Here is a 24525-nt window from a genome sequence, read left to right as displayed (position 1 = left end):
GAAAGACGCACTGCTCCGAGGCCAATCTACTGTTGGGGAAATGGAGGAGGCCTCACCTGGCTTCCACTTCCCTTGAGAACCAGAGTGTTATTGATGAACATAAAAAATGGCACATGGTGAGCAACAAACAGCTGTCGTCGAATATTGAAATAAGAATCCATGCAGTGATGCTTAAGGATTAAAAACTTTGCATCTACATTCACGAGGAATATTGGTCAAAAGTTTTTTTTATAATGCCTTTGCCTCATATTGGTATCAGGGTAATAATAGCCTCATAGAATGAGTTGGAAAATATTCTATCCTCTGAATTTTTGGGGAAGAGTTTTTATAGAATTGGTATTATTTCCTCCTTAAATGTTTGGTAGAATTCACCAGTGAAGCCATCTTGGCCTGAAATTTTCCTTGTGGGAAAGTTTTTAACTACAAATTATTATTATTATTTTTTAAACATAGGTGTAGGGTATTCAGACTATTTCTTTGCATAAGCTTTCTTCATCCCGTGTCTTTCAAAAATTTACCCATTTCATCAGAACTACGTTAATCTAGGATTAATTGTTCCCAGCTACTGAGACAAGACCTTACTTTGTACTCTAACCCATTCCCCTAGTTATGAAGTTTTCCACTCTGGTTGTTATGAATAGGTCCCGGGTGAACATGAGGTGCTGTTCCTTTCCACTTGTGAGTAGTTCTTTTCTTGGCCTTGGGTAGTTTCCTCATACTCAACTGATACATGAGGGGATTCTCTCCAAATCTCAGAATTCTTTCTATATAGCTCTCACCTCTTCAGTACTCTGCTCTGCAAACCCTGTGGACTTTGGCTTCCCTGAACTCCTAGATCCATGTCCTATAAGCTAAGGATATTGCCAGAATCTGCCTGTGTTCACCACAATCTGGAAACTCTCCAGGGAGTAAGCTGGGGGAATCGTAGTGTTCACCTTGCTTCCCATCTCTTGGGAGTCACTGTCCTTCATTGCCTGATGTCTAATGTCTTCAATGCCACTGTTTCACATATTTTGTCAATGTTTTAATTGCTTTGAGGGGAAGTGTAAATCTGTTCCCTGTTTCTCCATTTTACCAGATACAGAAGCCCAATTACTGAGTATTGAATATATTTTTTGCTGTTATGCTCAGAGTTTTATTATATATTATACATCTTTAGACCTATGCACTTAGTTACTCCTTTTGGGGACATGGAAACAACAACCCAGTTAAAAGAAATTATTGAAAATGAAAAGCGAATGAAATTTTATTTATAGATGCCCTAATAAACATGTATTTCTTCCTAGCTGTCTTTAAAATATCCAATAAAAAAAATGAGTTACCTAAAGTAGGCTGGGAGAAAATTTCTCAAATCTTTGCCAGTAAAGGATTTAACTTATTATGAATCTATATTAATTTATTGTTCAAAAAAAATGGCTGATTTACAAGCAGGTTTGATCCTTGTCTCTCTTATTTCTTCTCCTCAGTGCCAGATGAAAGCAACGTCCATTCATTGGCTGGACACAAATCGGGTAAGAAATACCTTGTAACTTACTTTATATGCCCTTCCTGGAAATCACTGGCTGTGTCTGAGTAGCAGTTGGAACCTCTTTCCGTCTGCTAGTCACTGAAAGGCTTGCTAATTAATACATGAGATTTCTCTGACTTCCACAAAGATGAATTATTGCTTGGCTCTGTGTATAGTGGCATAATGTACGCTGACTCAAAGTGTTGAGAGGAAAGAATAAAGGTTTCCAAAAAAATAATTTAAAAACCAAAATTGTTAAACCTGTATGCCAGCTGAACACTTAGGACAAGAAAAAGTGTAAAGAAAACACAAGATGATATACACATTAAAGCAAGCAGAGTCAAAATTTCCAGAATAAGAAAGATATGTTCATTTCTTTCTCCTCAAAAAAGAATAGTGTTTTGCCTGTCATCACGGGAGGTTATGCAGAACTGACTAGTTTCTATTTCTTTAGATTCGTGAATGAGCTCCCATAGGTTCTTTAGAGACTCGGCAAGGATCACTACAGGTTTATTGGGTCTTTCTCTGACACATTTACGGTATCTTCAATCTGAAGATCCAGGCTTTTCCTTCATTACCAAGTGGCCTGCCTTCTATACCTTTGCCCTTCCTTCTTCATCATTTTCTAACAGTTGAAAACGCTTAAAACTATTAAGCTACTAAATACTGCAGTATCCCTTTCCTCTAGGAGTTCATAATTTTGCTTGGGGCTTGGCGGGGTGGGGTAGTGGGGAGATATCCATTTCACTCTTAGAATTGCCATTCCAAACAACAGAAGGGTTGTGATTTGTTGGCGTCCTTCTGTTTCTGAGACAAAGAAGTCTTTCCCATCACCAAGCATCTCCTGTGTTTATGTGCCAATTATGTTTTCAGCAGTAAGTGGCCTTGATGCCTCATTACCTCCATCATGTTCCAGGGCAAGATTATATTTTTTCTTTTCTTCTTTCTCCAGATTCTCTAGTGATAACAGCAGGAAAGGGTTGGTTCACAACTCTTAGATTTTTTTTTTTTTTTCCTGTTCCTCCTAATAAAGTGCCCAAGAGGTTAGATCACTGGGAAATAAAAGATATCTGTGGGAGTGATAAATTGCCACATGCTGCTTGTTCTCGTCATCCTCTTCCATTAAACTCTCTACTACTACAAATACTTTTAGGAGCCTGAAGGAAGTTCTCATGTCCAAGGAAACCTAAGGATAGCCTGTATTGTTTCCATCTTAAACGTGTGGTACTGTTTGTAGTTCTGTTACTCATGTTAATATCTGAAGATGAATGACCTTTTATGTACTGGGGCAGGCTTCAAGGCAAAAAGTTCAAGTGGTTTTTAAAAATATGTATCAATTTGGTTTTAGAAAATGAGCAAATAATAAAATGTTCTGGCCTTTTCCTGGAAAGCAAATCTTAGTCTTGTCTTAGTCAACTTCTAAGCAAATTATTTGTTAGCCAATAGCTAGAAGTTATTTTTACTCTTTTTAAATGAAAGCATTATCATTTTAGTATATTGCTATAATATTTTAGGTTAACTTGAATGATCTGTTTTTATAGTGTGATATAAAAATATTAGTAAAGAATTACTCTAAGCACAAAACTGAAAATAATCTTCCAATTTAAAAATAATATATCAAAAATTGCATGATTTTAGAGCTGGCAGGCAGGTTAATTATAAATCCCACATTGAGGCTCCACTTTAGCTGGTAGATAGAAATAGTACCACTGGTCTTTGTATCATGTGAACCACCCCTTTTGAAGACATTAGATGTTTTAAAGAATATTTTGGATACTAGTTTGCTGTTATTTCAACATTCTCTCCCTTATACTTTTAAATATTTTCATATTCTATCAAAGTACTGGACACCCTGGTGGTGTAGTAGCTGAAAGCTGTGGCTGCTAACCAAAAGGTCGGCAGTTCAGATCCACCAAGCACTCCTTGAAAACCCTATGGGGCAGCTCTACTCTGTCTTATAGGGTTGCTGTGAGTTCAAACTGACTGGACGGCAACAGTTTTGGTTTTTTGGTCTTATCAAAGTACGATTGAGTTTTTTACTGCTCATTTGTGAGACAGTGCATGTCTGTGTTAGGTGCCATCAAGTTGCTTCCAAGTCATAGTGACCCTATGTTCAACAGAATGATACACTGCCCAGTTCTGCCATCCCTACAATTGTTGTTGCAGCCACAAAGCAGATGCTGAAAAACAACTAGGAACTTGATAACTGGAGTAAAACTGGCAAGCAATAAGATTCCATCACCTCAAATTATACACGTTATAGTTAATTCAGATGAGAGCATCCTGTAAAACATTACAGACAATTCTGACAAGATAAAAAACAACATTAAAGACAAATATGCGACAGTGGTTATGAATTTATACACTCCAATAATATCCCCCTCCCCCCCATTTTTTTACATTTATTTCTTTTGGAAAATTAGTCTGTGTTCTAACGGTTCTCAGGAACTCATCCCTCACACAAAATGTAACTCCCTTCTAAGTGCTGGACTTATGTAGAGAGATTTCTCATTGGGCTTTGGTGGTGGTGGTAGTGGCAGCAGAGGGTCAAGGGTTCTTTAGATGCTGGTGGCATCTTCCAGTTACAAAATCATTTTTAAATTTGTTCAATCTATAGCTATCGTACAAACCTGCCACAGGCAGTCTACGGCCACTAAGCAAGTTACTGGTTTGAATTCTAGCTTGTAATGTTCTATGATCATACTTGCCGCACCAGTGTTAAAAGGGGCCACTCAGCTGTTGCGCTATCCTTTCGCTTTGTCCAAACCTTCACCCCAGATTATTTACGTAAAGATGTGCCATCTCTTTTGCTAAGAAGAAAGAGTTTCTACCTGTGTTTCTTTTTAATTATAGAAATGTGGGCAGCTTTCATTCTCTCCCAGCCCAACACAAAGTTAAACAAATTAAATTGTGGGTGCTGACCTAAATATATCATCCATCCTTTTATTCAGGGTGATATTAAACATTTTAATAAATTCGTTTGAGTTAGACTTTCTTCCGAGTCAGCTATTTAGTGTGTAGAGAACCATTCTGTGCCAACCTACATGTGTTGGTCTGGCTTGGGTACCTTCCAAAGTTGTGACAGTATTCTTGGCACTCTTTCCTTGGCTTAATTTTAAAACGGTTGATTCCTTGGAGCTTGGGTCAAATCAAAGGCCCAGGTAAGATAAATCTTTCTAACATTTTTTGGCCCAAAAGGTAGACTTTTCCTCCCTCTTTCAGGAATCAATCTAGTATTCTTGAGATTCCTCTAACGACCTGTTTCAGGGGCTTCCCCTGACAGTTCGTTATATCTCATTCCCTTGCCAGGGAAGAGGGCAGGCTGATTTTCCTGTTCATAATTTTTCAGGGTCCTCCTCCTTGTATGAATGGTGTCTATATCTATGGACTGATGAAATCCATCTAGAGAAGTTAGAAATCAAATGCATTTTGTTTGGTTCCTTTAAGAAAAATCCCAAGTTTCAGAGAGTTTTAAAAAACCTGAACATGTTTTTGACCTCATTCCCTGACTATCCCACTAATCGAATTCTGAAAAAACTCAAATACTAGCATTGCAGGAAATAAAACAGCAAAAACTTATATTTTAAACAATAAAGCTGTTGTTTAAAATGACTTAAATATTCTGAAAGAACTAGAATCCAGAGAAATTGACATCAAATTTGGCATTGCTTTTTAAAAAAAAAAAAAAATTATGCTTTAATTTTGACTATACTCAGAGCCATAAAGTATGTCTGAGAAGGAATATTTTTCCTATGCTATGAACTGACACTTAAACCAGTAGTTCAATGCTACTCTGCATTCAGATAGAAAGGACTTATAAATTTTACTTTTTTTTTTTTCACTGTGTCTTCCTTTTTTTGTTGTTGTTTTGATTTACTGCTTGGAACTGTTTTAATATGTATTGACTGTCTGCAGAGATCTTTGCTGACCCAGCTCTTTAAGATGATGCAGTACTAAAGAAAGCCGATGAGTTCCTCTTTATGAGCTCTGACATATTAATTAGCAAAATGGACTAAAAAGCTTTCCTATTTCTATTTTAATTTCTTATATTCTCAAACACCTGTCTATATAGCTGTAAAACACGCAAGTCTGTAAAAGTAATGGTTGACAGTAAGTCTAGACCTTTTCTGTGACAAGTTTATCAATTAATGAGCAAGTACTCATTACCATCTACGGTGATTTCTCTATACTAGATACCTTGCAGCTACCAAATATAGTTGGCATCCTACACATTTTACTGATGAAGTTCAGAGCATTTAAGTATTTGGTCTCTCTGCTGGTAATTAGTGCAGTTAGGATATGAATCTATATAGTTTGTGGCACAGCCTACACTTTTGACCAAGTCATGCTCCACCAATGTGTGCCTACTGCCTCATAGTCCCAGAAACTGAGAGAAATATTGGCTAAGACACAGTCCTTACCTCTAGTCCTATATGGAAGTCATAACACACACATCAGGAAATTCAATAAATTCTTATCTACCTTTTGTAATCTCAGCCAGCTGATCAAGGAACAGAATAAGTATAATTCCTCTAGCTGACTACTATAATGAGTAGTATAAGAGGGATAATTAGTCTGATAATTCTTGCCTTTGTTTCTCTGCATACATATGTGCGTGTGTGTGCGTATATATGTATGTGTATGTATATATGTGTGTGTGTATATATGATTATGTGGGCCAAGTTGAGAGACTTGAGAAGGTATGCGTGTGATATGCATGTGGTGTGTATAAATCATAATTATCCTTGTAGCAAAGGCAGATATTTTAATATGCAAGTTGCTAAAGTGGCAGACCTTACATTCTGCTCTAAATTCTGCTCCAAATGTGCGAACTACAAATCTAGGGTATTCAAATTCAGCCCAAGAATTTCTGGAGCTTTGCAAAAGAATAGAGGTCTTTAAAACATAAAGTGATTGCACAGTCACTTTAATATAAGACCGATGAGCTATTAAATGGCATTTCATAAATTTTGTTGAGTCCTAATATTACATACCTTTATACAGTATCTAAATTAAATATGCATGTAAATTTTGGAACACAAACCATGCTAGTGTCTCATATATGAGTTTTCTAATTAGATTGCTCTTTTTTATGACTTTTTATTCTTATCCTTGATGAGGAACTAAAATCTTGGAGTTAGTGGCTAGTATACTTTAAGTTTCCTCATCAACGGGTTAAGGTAATACTGCATGATAATCTATTTGGGCAAAAGTCTTTATTGGGTGCTTTCTAAGGTTTTGTCATTTGTTACGTTACATTAGCTCTAGGCATAAGAAATGTGTTGGTTTTCCTCACGCTCCAGCTTTGGTTTACATTTCTATGTGATTTGGGAAGTTATAAAAAATGAGCAATATGTCTAGGGTTCTTCCTATACAAACTTGATTATGAAACAGCCCTGGTATTTCCTGTGTTGCAGAACATTACTAAATACGGTGGTATCTACAATTCAACGAATCAAAACGAATTAGAAAGAAATATATCAGTCTTTTTACAAATGAAGTAAGATTCTTCATATTCTAATATAGTGTCAACCTGTATATCTCTGAATTTCATGAGTTAATAGACAATATTTTTTTTAAAAAATCAAGTTTCAAAATTAATTATTTCAGTTCCACTCATGTTTATTAAATGCTTACTCAGCAACAAATATTGTGGTAAGTGCTGGAGATACAAAGACTATTTTGACATGATCTCTGCCTTTGAAAACTCTTTATTATGTGGTTGGGGACAAAAACACATGAATACTATATATACATGATATTTATATGAGTCTTAATGTCATATACTTTTATACAATTATATAAATTAAATATGCTTGTAAATTTTGGAACACCAACCGTGGTGGTGTCTCATATTTGAGCCTTCTAATTAGATTTCTATTTTTCATGACTTTTTATTTTTATCCTTGATGAAGAACTGAAATCTTGGAGTTATTGGCTCATATACTTTAACTCTCCTCATCAATTGGTTAAGGTAGTAAGAACCCAAACCCATTGCCGTCCAGTCAATTCCAGTTTATAGCAACCCTGTAGTACAGAGTAGAACTGCCCTATAGAGTTTCCAAGGAATGCCTAGTGGATTCAAATTGCTAACCTTTTGGTTAGCAGCCGTAGGTCTTAACCACTACACCACCAGGGTTTCCAGTTAAGGTAATAGAGCTGGTAATCTGGGCAAAAGTCTTTATTGGGTACGCAGTTGGGTGTGTGTATATATATGTATACACTCACACACACACACACACACTAATATTTAGTAACTTTATGCGGAAGAGTGCAGTGCAGAAATATCACACAGGAAGTATTGTTTGATTCTGTTTGGGATCTGAGATGGCTGTCAACTTTTAGAAAGGAAGTGCTTCCATAGCATCTGAAAGCTAATAGAAATTTAAAAAAAAAAAAATCAATGAGCTAACACATTTCAGGAATATGGAAAGTTACGAAAACATGAAACACCACGGTGTATTCAAGAAACTATAAGCAATTCATTGCGGCAGGAGAACAAAGGGAGAGTGACAAAATTCTCAATTGAGCAAGTAGATAGGGATCAGATCATAGGGAATTTCCCAACACTCAGCAAATCTAAACAGATTAAAAGAAGAGCATGGATAGTTTTATGTCCTAGTAATATCACGCCGGTGCCTGTGAGGACTTGAGTGGACCAAAAAAAAAAAAAAAGACAGAATAGTTACAAGACCATTGCAATACTCCAGATAAGAGATGATGTAGGCTTAAGCTTAAGTGATCAGCACTTAGAATGGAAATAAAAGTAAGGAATACTTAGAAAATAAAGCCCTGAAGATGTTTTGTTGTTGTTGTTATTGTTTTGTTTTTTGTTTGTTTTAGTTGGACTTAGTGGAATGAGAAGGATACAGTATGATTCTCAGTGTATCAGTCAGCTATTGCTACACTTACGCTGTGTAATAAAACCAACAGTGAACATGAATTTCTTGATTGTGCATCTTCGGGTAGGATAGGGTTTGTTGACCTCAGCATTGAATACGCTTCTATATACAAAATTTGTATTTTTATTTTTGTGTAATGTTGTAGTTGCTATCCATTATCATTTTCACTTTTATCATGGTATTATTTTTTTTTTCCTTTAAATATAAATGCACAGAACAAATTATTTTCTTATGAGCACCAGTAGACATTTGTTGAGATGACATGTTTTGGTACACATTTCTTCTTTATCCCTTATATGTTGATATTTACATTTCAAAATTCTCAGTAACAAAACTGTTTATTAGCCTGTCTCTCTCATTATTCAGAATTTGACAGTTTCTTTAGAGACAAAATCTATTGTGCTAACATGTGCATTGATTCAGAAAACTTATAGTTTTTACATTTTTCAAATCATTTTGAACAGTGAAAATAATTTTGAAAACAGAAGAGGATATTTCTACATATGTTAAATTGTTCAAGTATGGTTGAACTCTCAAACTTTGCCATCTCTGGGGAATATGTGTCTTGTAAGTCTGGAAAACAATTGCTTGGAATTGACAAATCTAATAAAAAAAAAAATCTAATAGTGTTTCTAAATGCCAAAGTGAACATGTACAGTGAAAAATGTTATTAAATGATTACATGATGGCTGATAAAATACAAAGTGAGTGTTTGACATCAGAACTTCACTGGAGATAGCGTTACCTGCACCCAACTTTGGATTAGCTCTGCAAATGGAGAGGAGCAACAGTACGAGCCACACAAAACAGCAAGTAACTAAAAAATTACACTAAGATGTCATTAAAAAAAAAAAAAACTGAACCCATTGCTGTTGAGTCCATTCCAACCCTATAGGACGGAGTAGAACTACCCCCATAGTGTTTCCAAAGAGCAGCTGGTGGATTTGAACTGCTGACTTTTTGAGTAGCAGCCCAGCTCTTAATCATTGCACCACCAGGGCTTCTCAGGTGCCTCTAGGCTCTGTTTTTATACTATTTCAATTCTCTCACACTTCCTTCCCCACTCACACTCCTGCTCCAGAGCCATTCAGCCCCAATATTACCCTTAGGCTATTTTCCAGTCTTCTTTGTTCGGTAGTCCTGGTTCCCTTACATCATTAATATTCCCAGGACCCACCAGTCAAAAGCACTCTGTTATCTGCTGAATAAAGGAGGGAACCAATGATAACTCATTTATTAAAGAAATATTTGTTGGCTACCCACTGTATCCCAGGTACTGTGCCAGGTACTACAAATACAAAGTTGTCTGGGATATAGATTCCACCCCTAAGGTACTCGAATTTAGTAGCAACAATACAAATGCAAATAGTTGAAATCCATGAGCTTATGTATAAATGCAAAGGCATGGGAAAAGTAACAGCGGTTACCTGTGGTGAGAGGGTCCGGGGACTTCTGCTTTATCCATAGTATCTGAATTTTTAGATTGAGACTATTTTTTAATGTATAAATTGGGTAATGAACAGTTTATGAAGTTAAAAAATTAAAACATTTCTAAACAGTGTAAAATATCATATGCTGACTCTAATAACAGAAATATTATACACATGGGAGCATTTAGCATGAGGACTGGAGCAAAGTTTAGAAGAACCATAAGAAAAGGATAGTTTCTGTGAAGGGGACAAGAGGCTGAATCTTCGAGTCATATTGGAAGCCTGTTCAGGCACAGAAGTATTTCAGGGGAGCAGAGAAGGGAGACAGCTCTTTTAGGAGTTGCTGGAAAAAAAAAGGTCCATCATGAAAAATGTATTTAGGGAAGATTAAACACCCTTTGGTATTTATTTTGGTATCACAGAGGGCAATAACTCAGTCCTTATAATTTACTTAGTAAAACACACAAGCAATTTCATGTACAAAAGTTTCTTTTTAAGAGATTTCTGATGCTCAATTGTACCCAATAAAAGAGAGTGATAATAATAGGGTTAATGATGATTATGTAAAAAAGAGAAAAACTTAACCTAAATTACTTCTCGTTGCTAAAATAAGCAAATGCAAATTCATTTCCACTCTATTGATAATTAGAATCCACACACCCACACAAAACAACTTACTAATTCCATCCCATAAAAATAGAACAAAGTTGTTCAAATTACCTTTTGAACAAAAGGTCCTTTTATTATTCAATCAGTTTTTAAAACAACAAAAAGTACATGCCTTCTTAAACCAGGCAAGCCTTAGCGGGGCGGGGCGGGGGGAGGCGGGGACGGGGAACTAGTTTTGTAAAACTACTTTAGTCTTGAACCAAAAAGTAGAAAATATCAGAACATGACAATCGTGTCTTGTTAGAGATATTTAAATATATTGGTGTTAAAACTGGAGACAGAGGCATTTTACTTGCTAGCAAGCCTCAGAGAAAATACTACTACTATTGATTGGTTTAGTGATCTCGTAGTCCATGAACTATTTTAAATGACTTAGAACAAACACTTTTCATTTTAAAAATAATGTATTTGCACTAATTTATATTAGTAAAATAGATTTTCTGTTTATAGTAGTACTATGTGTTCTTTAAAAAATAAAATTTTTAGCAAAAACTATGAGTTATTTTAAAGATAGCTGTTAAGGATATAACTGTATAAAATGATATGTGTGAACATGGCAAAAAAATGTGAAGTAGTGACACAGATTGCTGAAGTTTGGGAAACACTGATCAATTTTATAAGTTTCCATCATCACTTCCATAAGTTTCCATCATCATGCTTCTTTGAAAAGCTCTGAGAATCTCTGACTGATAAAAGCTATCTCAACTCTGAGGCCTTGAGGACGTGTAATATTCACACCCTTTGTCCCATTTCCTGTCTGTTGCCAAATTCCACCAATTGTGGTTGAACATTGGCTTCTTCAGTAAAAGAAATGTCCAAACTTTCAACTGTTATTTACTATGAACATTTCTCAAACATGTCTAAATTTACTTGTATTTTCAAATACATTCCCCCAAAAGGCCATCTTCATCTAAAAAGGTAATGTAACAGGTATAAAGATAACCTTCCAGATGGGTCTTGAAAGTCTTACCAAATGTAGTCAGTCTTGGTTTTCCACTTTTCCTTACCCTTCACACTAATCCAGCAGAAAATCACCTTGGCTCTATCATCAGATTGCATCCTTATTTCCCACACTTAACCAAGCCACTGTCAGTTCGTAACTGGAGAATTTCAGTAGCCTCCTAACTGACCCCTTCTCTTACACAGTTCCATTCTCCTCACAGGAGCCAAAGAGATTGAGTCGCAATTTGGTATCTAAATCTTTTTTTATGTTCTTCCTGTCATTCGTCCCGTGTTTCTGCTGACTCTCAAAAAAGTGGCTCTTTCTTTATTAAATTGTTAATTTCTGTTTGCTAAGTCATATTTGATTGAATTTAATATGTGGGAATCCTGGGGAGCCTGATTTGGGTATGTTTTCACCAAAAAGAGATTTTTGCTTCTTCTGGAGCACCAGTTTAGCACTACTAACCTGGAAACACTTTAATATAATTTCTTGGCTGACAGTTAGTTTGATTGATTGGAAGAAAATTAATTTGATTTATTACGTCTAGGACAGCAAGCCTATGGTTGCAAATTCTCAAGAGGAGATGGTGATTATTATTTTTTTATTGTTGTTTTCCCTATCTAGAACCAGGGTGAAGACTGATTTTCTTGAACTCTCTTTGCTGGGGGGGAGAGTATTCAGAGAATGAGTTTTTCACCCTACTCTACAATTAAGGTTGTAGGCCCTTTTGAGGGTCACTGCCTTAGCTCTCTTGCTTTTGGCTTTGTCTCCCAAATCCTTCAAGATACCACCTACCAAACGCCTCATGGGATTTGGTTCCTTGGTTTGGAGGTTTAGGGTATTGGTTTCATGGGATAGCCCAGTTAATTGGCTTAATATTATGTTTAGCATGTAGTGCCTGGGGTCTTCAAAGCTTGCAAGAAGCTGTCAAAGGTAACAATTGGTCTGTATCCACCTGGAGCAACAACGGAAGGAGAGTCAGGAATAACAGGAGGAAATTGAATGTGTGGCTAACTGCCTCCATGAACAACTGTCCCCTCTGCCATGAGACCAGAAGAATAGGATGGTGCCCAGTTACCATTACTGAACATTTTGAGGAAAGATTCTATAGATTCCAGATCCAAATGGGAAAATGCAGAACAGCATTTCACATTCTCATGGAATCTAGCATTTCTGGAGCCATGGAGCCTGAAACTACTGCCCTGAGATCATCTTCAAACCTTAAACCAGAAATATCCTCTGAAGTTCTCTTAAAACCAAACAGTAGTTTAGCTTAAGTAGTAAAGAATGTCTACCTTGAGCAGTGTGCTTTTTTAAGATCTATCTATATGGAGGAAACCCTAGTGGCGTAGCGGTTAAGTGCTGTGGCTGCTAACCTAAGGGTCGGCAGTTCGAATCCACCAGGTGTTCCTTGAAAACTCTATGGGGCAGTTCTACTCTGTCCTGTAGGGTCGCTGTGAGTTGGAATCAATTCAACGGCACTGTTTTTTGTTTTGTTTTGTTTTTATCTGTATGGAATCGGAAACCCTGGTGGCATAGTGGGTAAGTGCTATGGCTGCTAACCAAAAGGTCGGCAGTTTGAATCCACCAGGTGCTCCTTGGAAACTCTATGGGGCAGTTCTTTTCTGTCCTATAGGGTCACTATGAGTTGGAACCAACTCTACAGCAATGGGTTTGTATATGGAATCAGATTTACAACAGCAACCAGAAAGATTAGATAAACTTAGGGGACAGTGAGTTAATGTGGGAAGAACAACTCAGAAAAGGAGGGTGAGAATGGTTGCACAACTCAAAGAATGTAATTAATGTCACTGAACTGTACGTGTAAAAATTGTTGAATTGGTGTGTGTTCTGTGTATATTCTCAACAACAACAGAAAATAAATTGTAAAAAAGAAAAAAGATACCACCTACCCCCACAACTTCAAGTTCTAGATTCCTGGTATCAGCATTTACCTGCATGGCAGTATCAGTCTTCAAGTTTGGTTACCTATCATCATTCTTGGTCTTTTATTTGTTTCAGTTTTTTGTTTTTTTATTTTGTTTTGTTTATCATAGGGCTTTGCTTAAGGATTTTCCTTAATTTATTATAAGCTAAGGCAATATATTTTAATGTATATGTGTTGGATTTTACTCAAGATCCATTTATATTTCATCATCAGGATTTTAAGAATTGACATTACTGAAAGCAGAAATCTGGAGTTCAATAATTGTTTGTTGAATGAATGAATGAATGATTTTCCTTTATAAAGGGATGAATTCAAATAAACCACTGGGCCCAGTATAGATTAGAGCATGCATGAAGCCAGACATGGTTTTATTTTACTGTATCTGGATCACTTTTGACAAGACAAACCAATTTAAAATACTCCTTAGAAATATACTGAAAGCCACATGACATGGGAACAAAGTGGGAGATGATGTCTACAATATGCTGAGAAAATGTGAAATGGAAAATTCTCTTCAATAAGAAACCACATAATAAAAAGTTCTAGTTGTAGTTACAAGCTATGGTTTATTACTCTGTCTAGAGATTCTTATGATGATTCATTGTTATAGAAAGAAATAAAATAGGATTCACAAAGGAACTTTTATCAGATTATAATGTGCCCTGCCATAAAGTAGGGAAGAAGAGGCTTATCTGGCTATTTATTGTCACTGCGTAGTGGGCCATGGAACAGACACTGATTAGAATTCTGTTTGAACCCCCAAAATGCTTGGCAGACTGAATTCCTTGCCTTGACCACACCCGAGGGGTAGTACATGAGAAGGCCATTTGATAGACTTTTTAGGTACTAAAACAAATCAAAACCAGTCCTGTTCATGCCAACAAAAGCTATCTTCTCATGAGTTCTTTTTTTTTTTTTTGAACCAAATGTCCTTTGGGGTTTTTTTGTTGTTATTATTGTTGTTGTTTTTGGTTCTTCCTGAAGTCCAACAATTCTGATAGCTGTGAAGAGTTTTTATGTAATTTACCAATTATGCAAGGCTCTTCTTATGACAAAGTAGTTGGTAAGATTGGCCAAGGGAATGAAGTGAGAATTTGGAAAAATTCAGCTTGTAGTCATATTGCTGAAGAGCTATCTTTCCTATTACAGTCTACAAAAAAAACCAAAAACCAAACCCACTGCTTTCGAGTTGATATAGCGACCCTATAAGACAGAGCAGAACTGCCCCGTAAAGTTTCCAAGGAGCGTCTGGCAGATTCAACCTGCCGACCATTTGGTTAGCACCCATAGCACTTAACCACTACACCACCAGGGTTTCCTAGAGTCTATAAGAGTTAGGGAAATCCCATTAGTTTTCCAGGAAGAAAAATATTAATGTGATCAGCTTTAACAAAGCAGGTAGTATGCTGAGGTGCCTAGTGAGATGGAAGAAATCAGTAGACTTCTGTTTTTCTTATTTCTCTGTGCTTCTCCATCCTTTCTCTATATAAATTAGAATTTCTGGGCATGGTGTCCAGGGCTGGCATTGTTCATACAATACCCTTGGCTCCAAAGAGGTCATGAATTTGGATCATTTCCCAGATTATACATCTGCCCCTCTAGCTTAAATTTCAAAGCATATGGCTGTGTCAGAGGGGCAGATTAGAAACCCTCTCTGCATTGCTCCCAAAGTGTGAGAAAGAGGAAGAACCTTTCATGTTTATGGGAAAGCCATAAACAAAACCCCGTGGCATTGAATTTGTTACTTGAGTGTTAAAAGGACATGGGTAAAGCTATCTTCTTGTGAATTGTCTTTAGTAAGCTAAAATTCATTTTTTTTTTTAAGCTAAAATTCATTAAATGCATCACAGTCATAGAACCTACACTAAGTACTATGTAGTAGAGAAGCAGAACACGAAAAATCCTGACCTCTGTTTTTAAGGAACCCACGTGTCATTTGAAATGACTACAGCAGCACCTGCAAAAGGGACAATTTGGAATGACGCGTTGATTGCTTTATACTGTATTCATTTCTCAAAAGCACTGACAAATAGTTTTCTTTGAAAGTTCTATTTCTATATGAAAATACCTACCAGAAAAGTCATTTTATTTCAGAGGATATCAGCTGTTAGGACTTCTTTTGAAATTGCAAACATTTACAATTCTGGAAACTAGGCATAGAATACTACCAAAAAACAAAATAGTGCTACCCGGAGGTCTGATGTGACTGCCTAGCTGCTCTGAAGGTAGTTCTTGATGAATCTGGTGAAATATCAAGAGTAAGAAAAGGTGAAAGGAAAGATGCAGACATCACTGGAGATCTGTCATTGCCTTTCCTAAGCTAATCTTCCCTTGTGCTCTGAATCCATCCCCAACTATTTCTTCCAAGGGCTAGTTCAATAAGTGAATGTATCCTCGTCCATCTTGATATTCTCCCTTTTCACTGACTCTTTCCTTTTATCCAAGGAGGAATAATCAAGGTGAAAAAGAGATAGTGGTGTGGAAACAGTGAGAGGGTTTGGAAGACAAGAGGAATAGAAGTAGGGGAAGTCTAAGCCAAAGCAGTGGATAATAGTGAGTGACAGGGACCATGTCCTGAAAGGTTATATTTTGTTTTTTCTAAGGAGTTACACTTTATATTTAGAATAGCAGACAGAGTGACCTCTTTAAAATGAAAATTAGACCATATCATTTTTAAGAAAATGAAGGTAACCCACAGACTGGGGAAATATTTGAAAAATATATCTAACAAAGGATCTGTACAGCGAATATTTGAAAGTTCTGAACTCCAGGGAATAAAGATGTAATCCCTGGGAAACACCAATATTTTAGGATAAACAAACAGCCAGCTAGACTATTAAGATATTTTAGATAAGCAATATTGAGAGGTTGAAAGAAAATTGTTAGAGAATAGGATAGAAGATGTAAATGTATTATTAACAATGTTGCAAAGAAAAGGTGTACAGGACTTCACAATTTCTTGTATTTGAGGACAAGAGATGGGTAGGACCCAAAGCTAGGTTGGAAGAGAAAAGAAAGGTGGTGCCTTTGATAGAAAGAATCATGACCAAAAGTCAGGTTGTAAGGAATGGCCATTTGAAAACAAGTCTGGAACTCAAGAGAAACATCAAGGTTAGTGATACAGATTTAGAAGTCATCTGCATAGAGGTGATAGTTGAATTTTAGATTTGTCCACAAGATTGCACAGATTAAATTAAGCAATAATTTTTTGAAAGAATTTGCAGCCATTAATTCATTTAGTTGACTTAAAAGCCTGAGATGAAGGCAGAGGCAGTTATGAGAGTTAATGATCAGTCACATTTTGATATTATCATGTTCAGTGGCTTGAAACAGCTAGGATTTTTCACTGAAAATTAGCAGCTGTATAGAAATGCAAAATTTCTAGCAGTTACAAATTTCATACCAAGTTAAATCAATTGATATATTTATATTCATAGGGGACCTTAAACACACAAATGAGATCTTTGTTCAAATTTTTAAATATTAGTGGGTTTATGAGTGCATAGAAGTCATTATGCAATGAAATTTGCACTGATTTTCCCAATATAATCTTGTGTTTTCTTTTAAAATGCAATTATATGCTTGTTTATCATGTTAGTTGTCTCTTTTGATCAACTGACAAAAGTCAGTTTATACACATATTTTCATTCGGTAAAACTAAGTGGTGAATGATGATACGTTCTTCCTGAAGTAGTTAATGATATAAATACATTATTTTCTCCTTTTTTCCAGTTTTCATCTTCAGAGATTAGTAGACTAATCTGCTTATTTGAAAATACTTTTTTACACACTACGTATTAGATACAGGTTTGCAAAGACTGACTGTATTATATTCATTCTAACTGGCAATTTATATTACAGAGATGACAGATTTAGTTTAGATACTCTATGTTTGTGTCCACTGGCATAAATATTGAAGTAGTCACCAAAATTGCTTAAGTTTGCTTGTTTTCTGAACAACCAGGAAAAAAGTATTGACATTAAAACTGAGTGGAGGTAGCACCAATGGCTTACTCCAAGATAAATTAATATTTTATTTTTTTATGGCCTAACAGCAAATGATTCTGTACCATCGGCCTCAGTGGTATGGATATAGAGTTCATTATATTATGATGTATAAAATATATTTGTAAGAGGCTTAGACAAAGGAAAGGCTTCCAAGAATAAGTCTAAAATGCCTGTTCACAGGTGGCCTTCAGAGAAGATTGAACTTCCCTCTTGAATAGATGCATTTTGAAAATAACGTGAAGGGTTATGTAGCCTCTTTTATTTCACTGAGTTTCAACATGCTGATTTAATTATGACAGTAGTTCTCTACCTACCAATGGGATAATTTAGGGTAGAGTTTCAGGTGGTTATTGATTTGCTGCATTCAATATTGCTACTAAGAAATTGAGACTTCGCTGAAGAGATATCCAATGCAATGTACTTATTTTGATGTTATTTTCATTGTTTTATTCTCAAAAAGAAGTAAAAAGACTCTTCTAGAGAAACGTTGAGAACAAGGAAGAATTTTTATTTTTAAAAATTAATGTTCAATGTTAACATCCTATATGTGTTAATTATAATAGGCTTAAGTCACATGTTAATGTAGAAAAATTAGGAGATATTCAGATCTTTGGATTTTCCAGAAGGGAATCTTATCAGCTACATATTTTTTAAATTAAACATCCTATGAACTTGGCGTAGGAATTTCTCTCTTCATACACAGAGATGTTTATCATCTTAGTACTTTGCCTTTGATATAAAACATAAATCTTGAGAGAAGGGCTTTTGATTTGTGTTAAAAATAACTTGCATATCCTATGCAGCATCATCATAAGACTCATTACGAACATAAAACCCATTGCCGTCAAGTTAATTCCAACTCATAGCGACCCTAAGGACTGAGTAGAACTGCCCCATAGAGTTTCCAAGGAGCGCCTGGCAGATTTGAACTGCCAACCCTTTGGTTAGCAGCCATAGCACTTAACCACTACACCAACAGGGTTTCCATTAGGAGCATATTACCTCCAAAATAAAATGTTTCTTATACTTACATACTACTACATCCTTGAAAATACATAGCTTCTTATCTGAATATGCTTAGCTTTTTAGACTTCTATTTCAAAGAAGGAAAAGTAATTTTTGATTAAATGTCTATTGATTTACTGTCTCCCAGACCCACGAAATAGAGTTCATCCAAGAATAAAATGTAGTTACCTTTAGAATAAATTTTGGCAGTGGAAATGGAATTTGGCAACCATTTAACTGAACACAGAAAATTCACTGAATTTAGAACAAGAAGTAAAGTGACCATTATTTTATCTAATTCAAGATGCAGAGGTATTTTAAGGAGAGATAATAATGAGATGGCAACCCAATGTAATAAATAAATGAAGATGGGTTTAGATTTCCAGCTTGTAACTTCATACAAACATTGTAGGTTAAAAAAAAAAAAAACCCATTATTGGAGTCATAAGCAGTGTGTTACTTGATTATTTCATGTAGGCATATGTATTAATATACAACAATGAAAAAGAGTTAACCCATAGGAATTATTTAGCATAGTTCCTAAAACACAGTACTGTACTTTTATGCAAATAATGCAAGTTATATGTTTTTTGTCAACCTTGCAACCCCCCCCCATTTTTGTAAGCTCATTATGCTGTGTGTTATATGTGTGGATGCAGTATTTATGTGCACGTGTTATTTGCAAAAAATATGGAAATGCTCAATAAATAGTAGCAATTGTTATAATTGTTGCTAGTTCCTATTCCATCCTGTGTCTCTCTACTTTTCTCCTTTCCTGCACTGACTCATTTTAAGAAGTGTGATATTTGGCTTAACTAGATTTTGAACCACTGATTCTGTTTTTTGGCCATGAAAGAGTTATTTTCAACGTTTGCTCCCTGTTTAAGCCATCACTGAGGAAGGAGGATGAGATGGGAAATGATGGTATTCTCCTTGCAGACTTATCTTGCACATGGGGTTTTTCAGAGGGCGGTTGAAGGAATGTAAGTGATTTTCAATGAGACATGCTACTTTTCAGGCTCCTATTGAATTGTCCTTACTATCCTGGCTATTTTTTTTTTTTTTTATCCTGGCTATTAAAAGCATTTTCAGCAAAAAGAACCCCATCCTCATGTTTAATGGCACTAAAGAAGAAAAAGGCATTCCAACTACAAGATTTAGAATATCTGCAGTTGTTTTTCCATTTTTTTTTTTTTTTTTACTAAAACCCAAGTTAAGTTAGTCTAACTCATGTTAAAATTTTACAATGCATACCTCAGATTTTCAAAAAGCAAGAATTCATTCTAAATTGCACTTTTTCTTATTTTCCTTTATATTCCCAATAATATTTCTCCATTTCAGTCAACACTGACGTAAGAACTTTTACATTTATACTTCCACTCTTACAAATTATGACATCAAGGAGTAATTTGACTTCCTATTATGTCCTAATATTGCATAAGGTACTGAAAAGATCCAAAAAAAAAGGTAAAAGGTGTAGGCCTCTTTCCAAAGGTAGCTGATAAGTTTTCAGAGGGGGTAAAACATATACACAGGCAATCCCTGGGTTACGAACATCTGACTTACAGATAGCTCCTTCTTAAGAACAGAGTGGCATAAACCCTGTTTTATTAAAATTTTGAGTTAAACACATACAGTGGTTCATAAGAACAAACACACCCACTACTTTGTGGCACTCATGAAAACGCTGCATAGTTTGGAATTATTAAGTGTCTCATGTGCATAAACCAAAAACCAAACCCATTGCCATCGAGTCAATTCCAACTCATAGCAACCCTAAAGGACAGAGTAGAGCTGCCCCACAGGGTTTCCAAGGAGTGCCTAGTGGATTCAAACTGCTGATCTTTTGGTTAGCAGCCGGAGCCGTTTAACCACTATGCCACCAGGGTTTCGGGGTAAAATATATACTAAGACAAACATTTGACTATCTGATACTAAATAACCATATGTACATGTTCTGACTTAACTAAAAATTCAAATTCAACTTAAAGACAGACTGAGGAACGGATCTCATTCGTAAACCGGGGACTGCCTGTATATAAAATAAGAATAAGTGATTTATAACTATAAACTCTGACATAGAAAGTGCCAGATTGTGTGACACTGACAATAGGGCAACAGGGTTTAGAGATGGGCAAGATGAGTGTGGGCTGTATTCATCAAGGAAGGATTTGGCCTGAACTTCAAAGGATTGGTTGTATTTGGATGACTACAGAAGAGAGAGGAAGGCATTCCAGGCAGCAGGGAGAGCAAAAGCAAGCTCAGAAGCAGAAATGTCATGCAAATGTCATGGTATGCCCTAACTTTAATGATTCCACAGTCCTGTAAGGTGACTTTGATCTCATAATTCACATCAGCAACAAAAGATTCAAGTCTCGTAGCTGATTTTATTTAGAGAAAAAAGACTGAAGGGTAAATATTAAATAAAATAGATATAACGAATAATAATAGTAAATAGAAACAGGAAAAGAATGGAAATTTTCCTTTCTATTCTAAATGTCTTTTTCAGTTAGGGACTTGGTTTTAAGAAGACAAAATTCTTAGAGCATTATAAAGAACCTCAAACGTTCAAGATAACCAATCTAATCTTTGAACTAGAGGAAGGATATTTTTCTTAATACTGTAATAAAAAAGGTTGCTCCATATTTTATATGACACCAACTCTGCTGGTTATTAATCAAACTCTTTTAAAGCTAAACTGCAGGTCTGCTCTCATCCCAGGGCCGTTAGTGAGTGAGTGCTAGTGAATATAACCATCATTCAACTTCTTGCCTTCTCCTGTGAGAAAGAATGCTGATACTGAAATGTTTTAGAGTCAACTGCAAGAACTCATTAACACTGCGCCAAAGTAGGAACTGCTGACCATCAGGGATTTGATCACAAAGTAAATTAGAGGTTGTGGATCACAGTGTCTTGTGACAAACATGTATTAGTAAAAGTAAATAAGCATGAAGACAGACCGATTAAGTTCTACTCATATAATCAGTTCTTGAAAACACGTTATTGCAATATATTAGGAGAAAAATGAGCATCAACTTAGAAATCAAATTGACTCTGTTATAACACTGAACAAAAGAAATGTTAGAAGATTGAGTTAAAAGAGCCTGGCAGGAGCCAGTATTGATTCAGATTACTGGTTGGCACTCTCAAGATGTCGTACTTTTCTGGATGTTAAAAATCCACTGAGAAAGTAAGAGAAAGAAAATTGAGTTTCAAGTACATGAAGCCTTTGATTTGAAATGAGGTGGAAAGAACCTTGTGCTCTGATGCCACTAGTGTTCTGGGGCAGTAATTTGTGGATCAAAAGTTAAAATGCAGGTCTGCAAATAGTATTTTAAAATTTTACTACTGAGATGTATGACCAATCCAAAATAAGTTGAAAAGTAAGACAGAGTATACTTTGGGGGAAAATAGAGGTAGTTTGGCAAAAGAGAAGACATGTCAACTCTTTGGGGGAAGTATTAAAATGAATGGAGATTTTCATGTGATGGTGGCTGGAATAGAAGTAGAAAGAGAAAAAGAAATCACATCATTTTAACAACCTTGTTAATGAGTAATAACAATAAACTATCATAGAAATTACTTTATTTATGACCTAGAATTCCTCAAAAGAAAGGAAAGATAAAATTCTTCAGTAAAAGACATATTAAAGTATGAACTGCCAAGAGAGTGATTCACCCTATTAACAAAATAAGTATAAACCATCCAGTTTCAGAAAACCTGTGAAGTTGGAAGGGCAGGTATTACTCTATTGTACAGATGAGGAAACTGATATTTTGAGACAAATATTAACAGACAATGTCTAGATTTAAACTTTGAACAATTTAAGCTTTTACATTCAGTATGTGAACCACTGAAAACTTAGAATTTTTGCATTTGACTTCCTATAAACACTACAGATACATTCCTATCTAGATAGAAACTTACTTTATTATAATTTTCTAATTCATCAAAGACAAGTTCTCAGTGCTCCAAAGTCTCTTGGGTGTTTTTAAATATCATTTAGATTTTTGTACTTTAAACTTGTTGGTACTAAATCCTATGAAAATAATGACACATTCTCCTAAATAAATAGAATTCCCTTAAGTTTTTTTTTTAAGTTGTTGTAAAATGTCTATTTGTTTTTCATTTGTGATACAGTTCAGACATGATAAAGATAGCCAGGAGGCTTTTCAGGTAATGTCTCAGGAGCAGGGAAAGAAGTGTTTGCACTTTGTCTTTCCAAGAATTTTTATATTCAGGAATTTATTTCTGTTTTTTTTTTTTTTTTTAAGCTCCCGCAGGAGCAATTGGGCTCAATTCTCAATTACCAAACTCATGCCTGGCAAAGAAAAATGCATTACTTTGTGACAAGGTGTAATTAGAAATTTCCCATTGAACTGGAATAGTCATTTTAGCTGTCATAATTTTTTTTTTTTCTAGTAAGAAAGTTCACTTGCAAAACAAATTATGATCTAAAGGGTACTTACTAAATGGAGAAAGCAAGGAGAATTGGATGAACTAAAAGATAGTTATATGCTTCTCCACTGCTGGAATATATTATAGGATTCTTCCTGATAAATTCACCAGCATCCTAATTCACAGATACCAGTATACCATGCTGTAATTTCTACCCTAAAATAGAGCAAAGAATAACTGAAGATTTTAGGGGACATTTCAGAGAACAATAATTCATAACACTATTTGTGTCAGTTAGGAATGCTTTAGGCTACAAGTAACAGAAAACCCTACTATTGGTAGCATAAAGAACTAGAGTTTGTATTTCCTACATAATAAGTTTAGAAATAGGCACCTGCTGGGAGGGAAGAGAATGAAAAAGGTTCATTGAATATTAGATTTGATGTGTCTCTGATTTCTCTAGCTTCTTCATGTGGCAGCTCTGGGCATAAGGCCCATGGTCAAAACAAGAAGAAGTAAAAGGAGGGAAAGAATGGTGCTAGCCTTATCTATCTTACCAGTAAAAGTTAAGGCCTTCCCTCAGAAGACCCCAACAGACTTTCATACATGTCTTTTTGGCCAGTATTGGTTCGTTGCCAACCCTGGCAGCAAAGGAGCCTAGGAAGTATTTGAGTTTCTAGCTTCTAGTCTGGAGGCAAGGAAGGAAGAAAGTGGTTGGGAATGGGAATTGGGGAACCAACCAACAGTGACTGCCATATCATAAAAATAATAAATTCTGCCACTAAAATGAACTGTGCTGTATATTACATTACATCATTACAGTTGTGGTATTCATCATGAGTTTACTCGATCTAAAAAATTTTGACTTAAGGACAGGTTCCATGTATCCAAAGACAGGCAGAGAAAAATAGTCCCCCTAAGCTTTCAGAAGCTAGATTTTGTGCCAAGTACACTTCTGCAAAGTGATTCAAATTCATTCTCAGCAAAATATCAGATTGCTAGCAGGCAAGGACCTTCAGGGTCACTTGAGAATATATGCAACCGCAGTGTCGAGCATTTGCTATACCAGACGGTGATGGCAGAGCAACCTCCTAGTCCCCATAATTTGTAAGATTTCATTTAGTGTACAAATGGCATTGTTAAGTACTAGTGATTGATTATTGTTGCACTTTTAACTATTAACATACACTACAGATACTCTTTCTTTCTCTAGACACACACACACGTAGGTATATCAAATTTTCTGATCCACCTAAGACAACCAGTGTACCTTAAGATGAGATAACTTCGGCCCAAAGGAGAAATTTTTACTGTTTCAATAAGTTTATGAATTTACTAAAATGTACAGTTGCTAGTCATCAGTTTAAAATATTGAAATAACTCACAGATCCTCATTATTGTTCCCCATTATTTCCTTCAGGGGCTCCCAGCTATAGGCCAGGAACTCCAACTTGGAAACTATTCTCAACTTCCCACTAATCCCTCCATTTTTCTTTTGTAAGAAAACATTATATTAGATATAAAATTACTTCATCTTAATTTAGCCACATTTTAACAGCATATTAGCCTCCTGTACTAAGATTAGTAAAATGCTCTCTTTTGTCTTATTCTCTGGATGAAAAGTAAAAAGTATGATTCTTGTAAGAATTTGCTTAATTTGATTTCTCAGAATTAAATAATGGAATATACACTTTACTGCCTTGTCTTACACATTC

At 35.6% G+C, this 24525-nt stretch overlaps 1 protein-coding gene across 4 annotated transcripts in view; it reads left to right on the top strand.

Moving 5' to 3' along the window:
- PARD3B (par-3 family cell polarity regulator beta) overlaps positions 1-24525 on the top strand; it is a 1162629-nt gene that overhangs the window by 782330 nt on the left and 355774 nt on the right. For all 4 annotated transcript variants that reach the window (XM_003406115.3, XM_003406117.3, XM_003406114.3 and 1 more), the window contains one exon: positions 1467-1511. In XM_003406115.3, coding sequence (XP_003406163.2) covers positions 1467-1511 — 45 coding nt within the window. The remainder of the gene's footprint in view (positions 1-1466; positions 1512-24525) is intronic.

The sequence above is a fragment of the Loxodonta africana genome, chromosome 6 (assembly GCF_030014295.1).
Source record: "Loxodonta africana isolate mLoxAfr1 chromosome 6, mLoxAfr1.hap2, whole genome shotgun sequence".
Lineage (NCBI taxonomy): Eukaryota > Metazoa > Chordata > Mammalia > Proboscidea > Elephantidae > Loxodonta > Loxodonta africana.
Note: the sequence above shows the minus strand (reverse complement) of the source record. Positions and strands in the feature narration are given on the sequence as shown.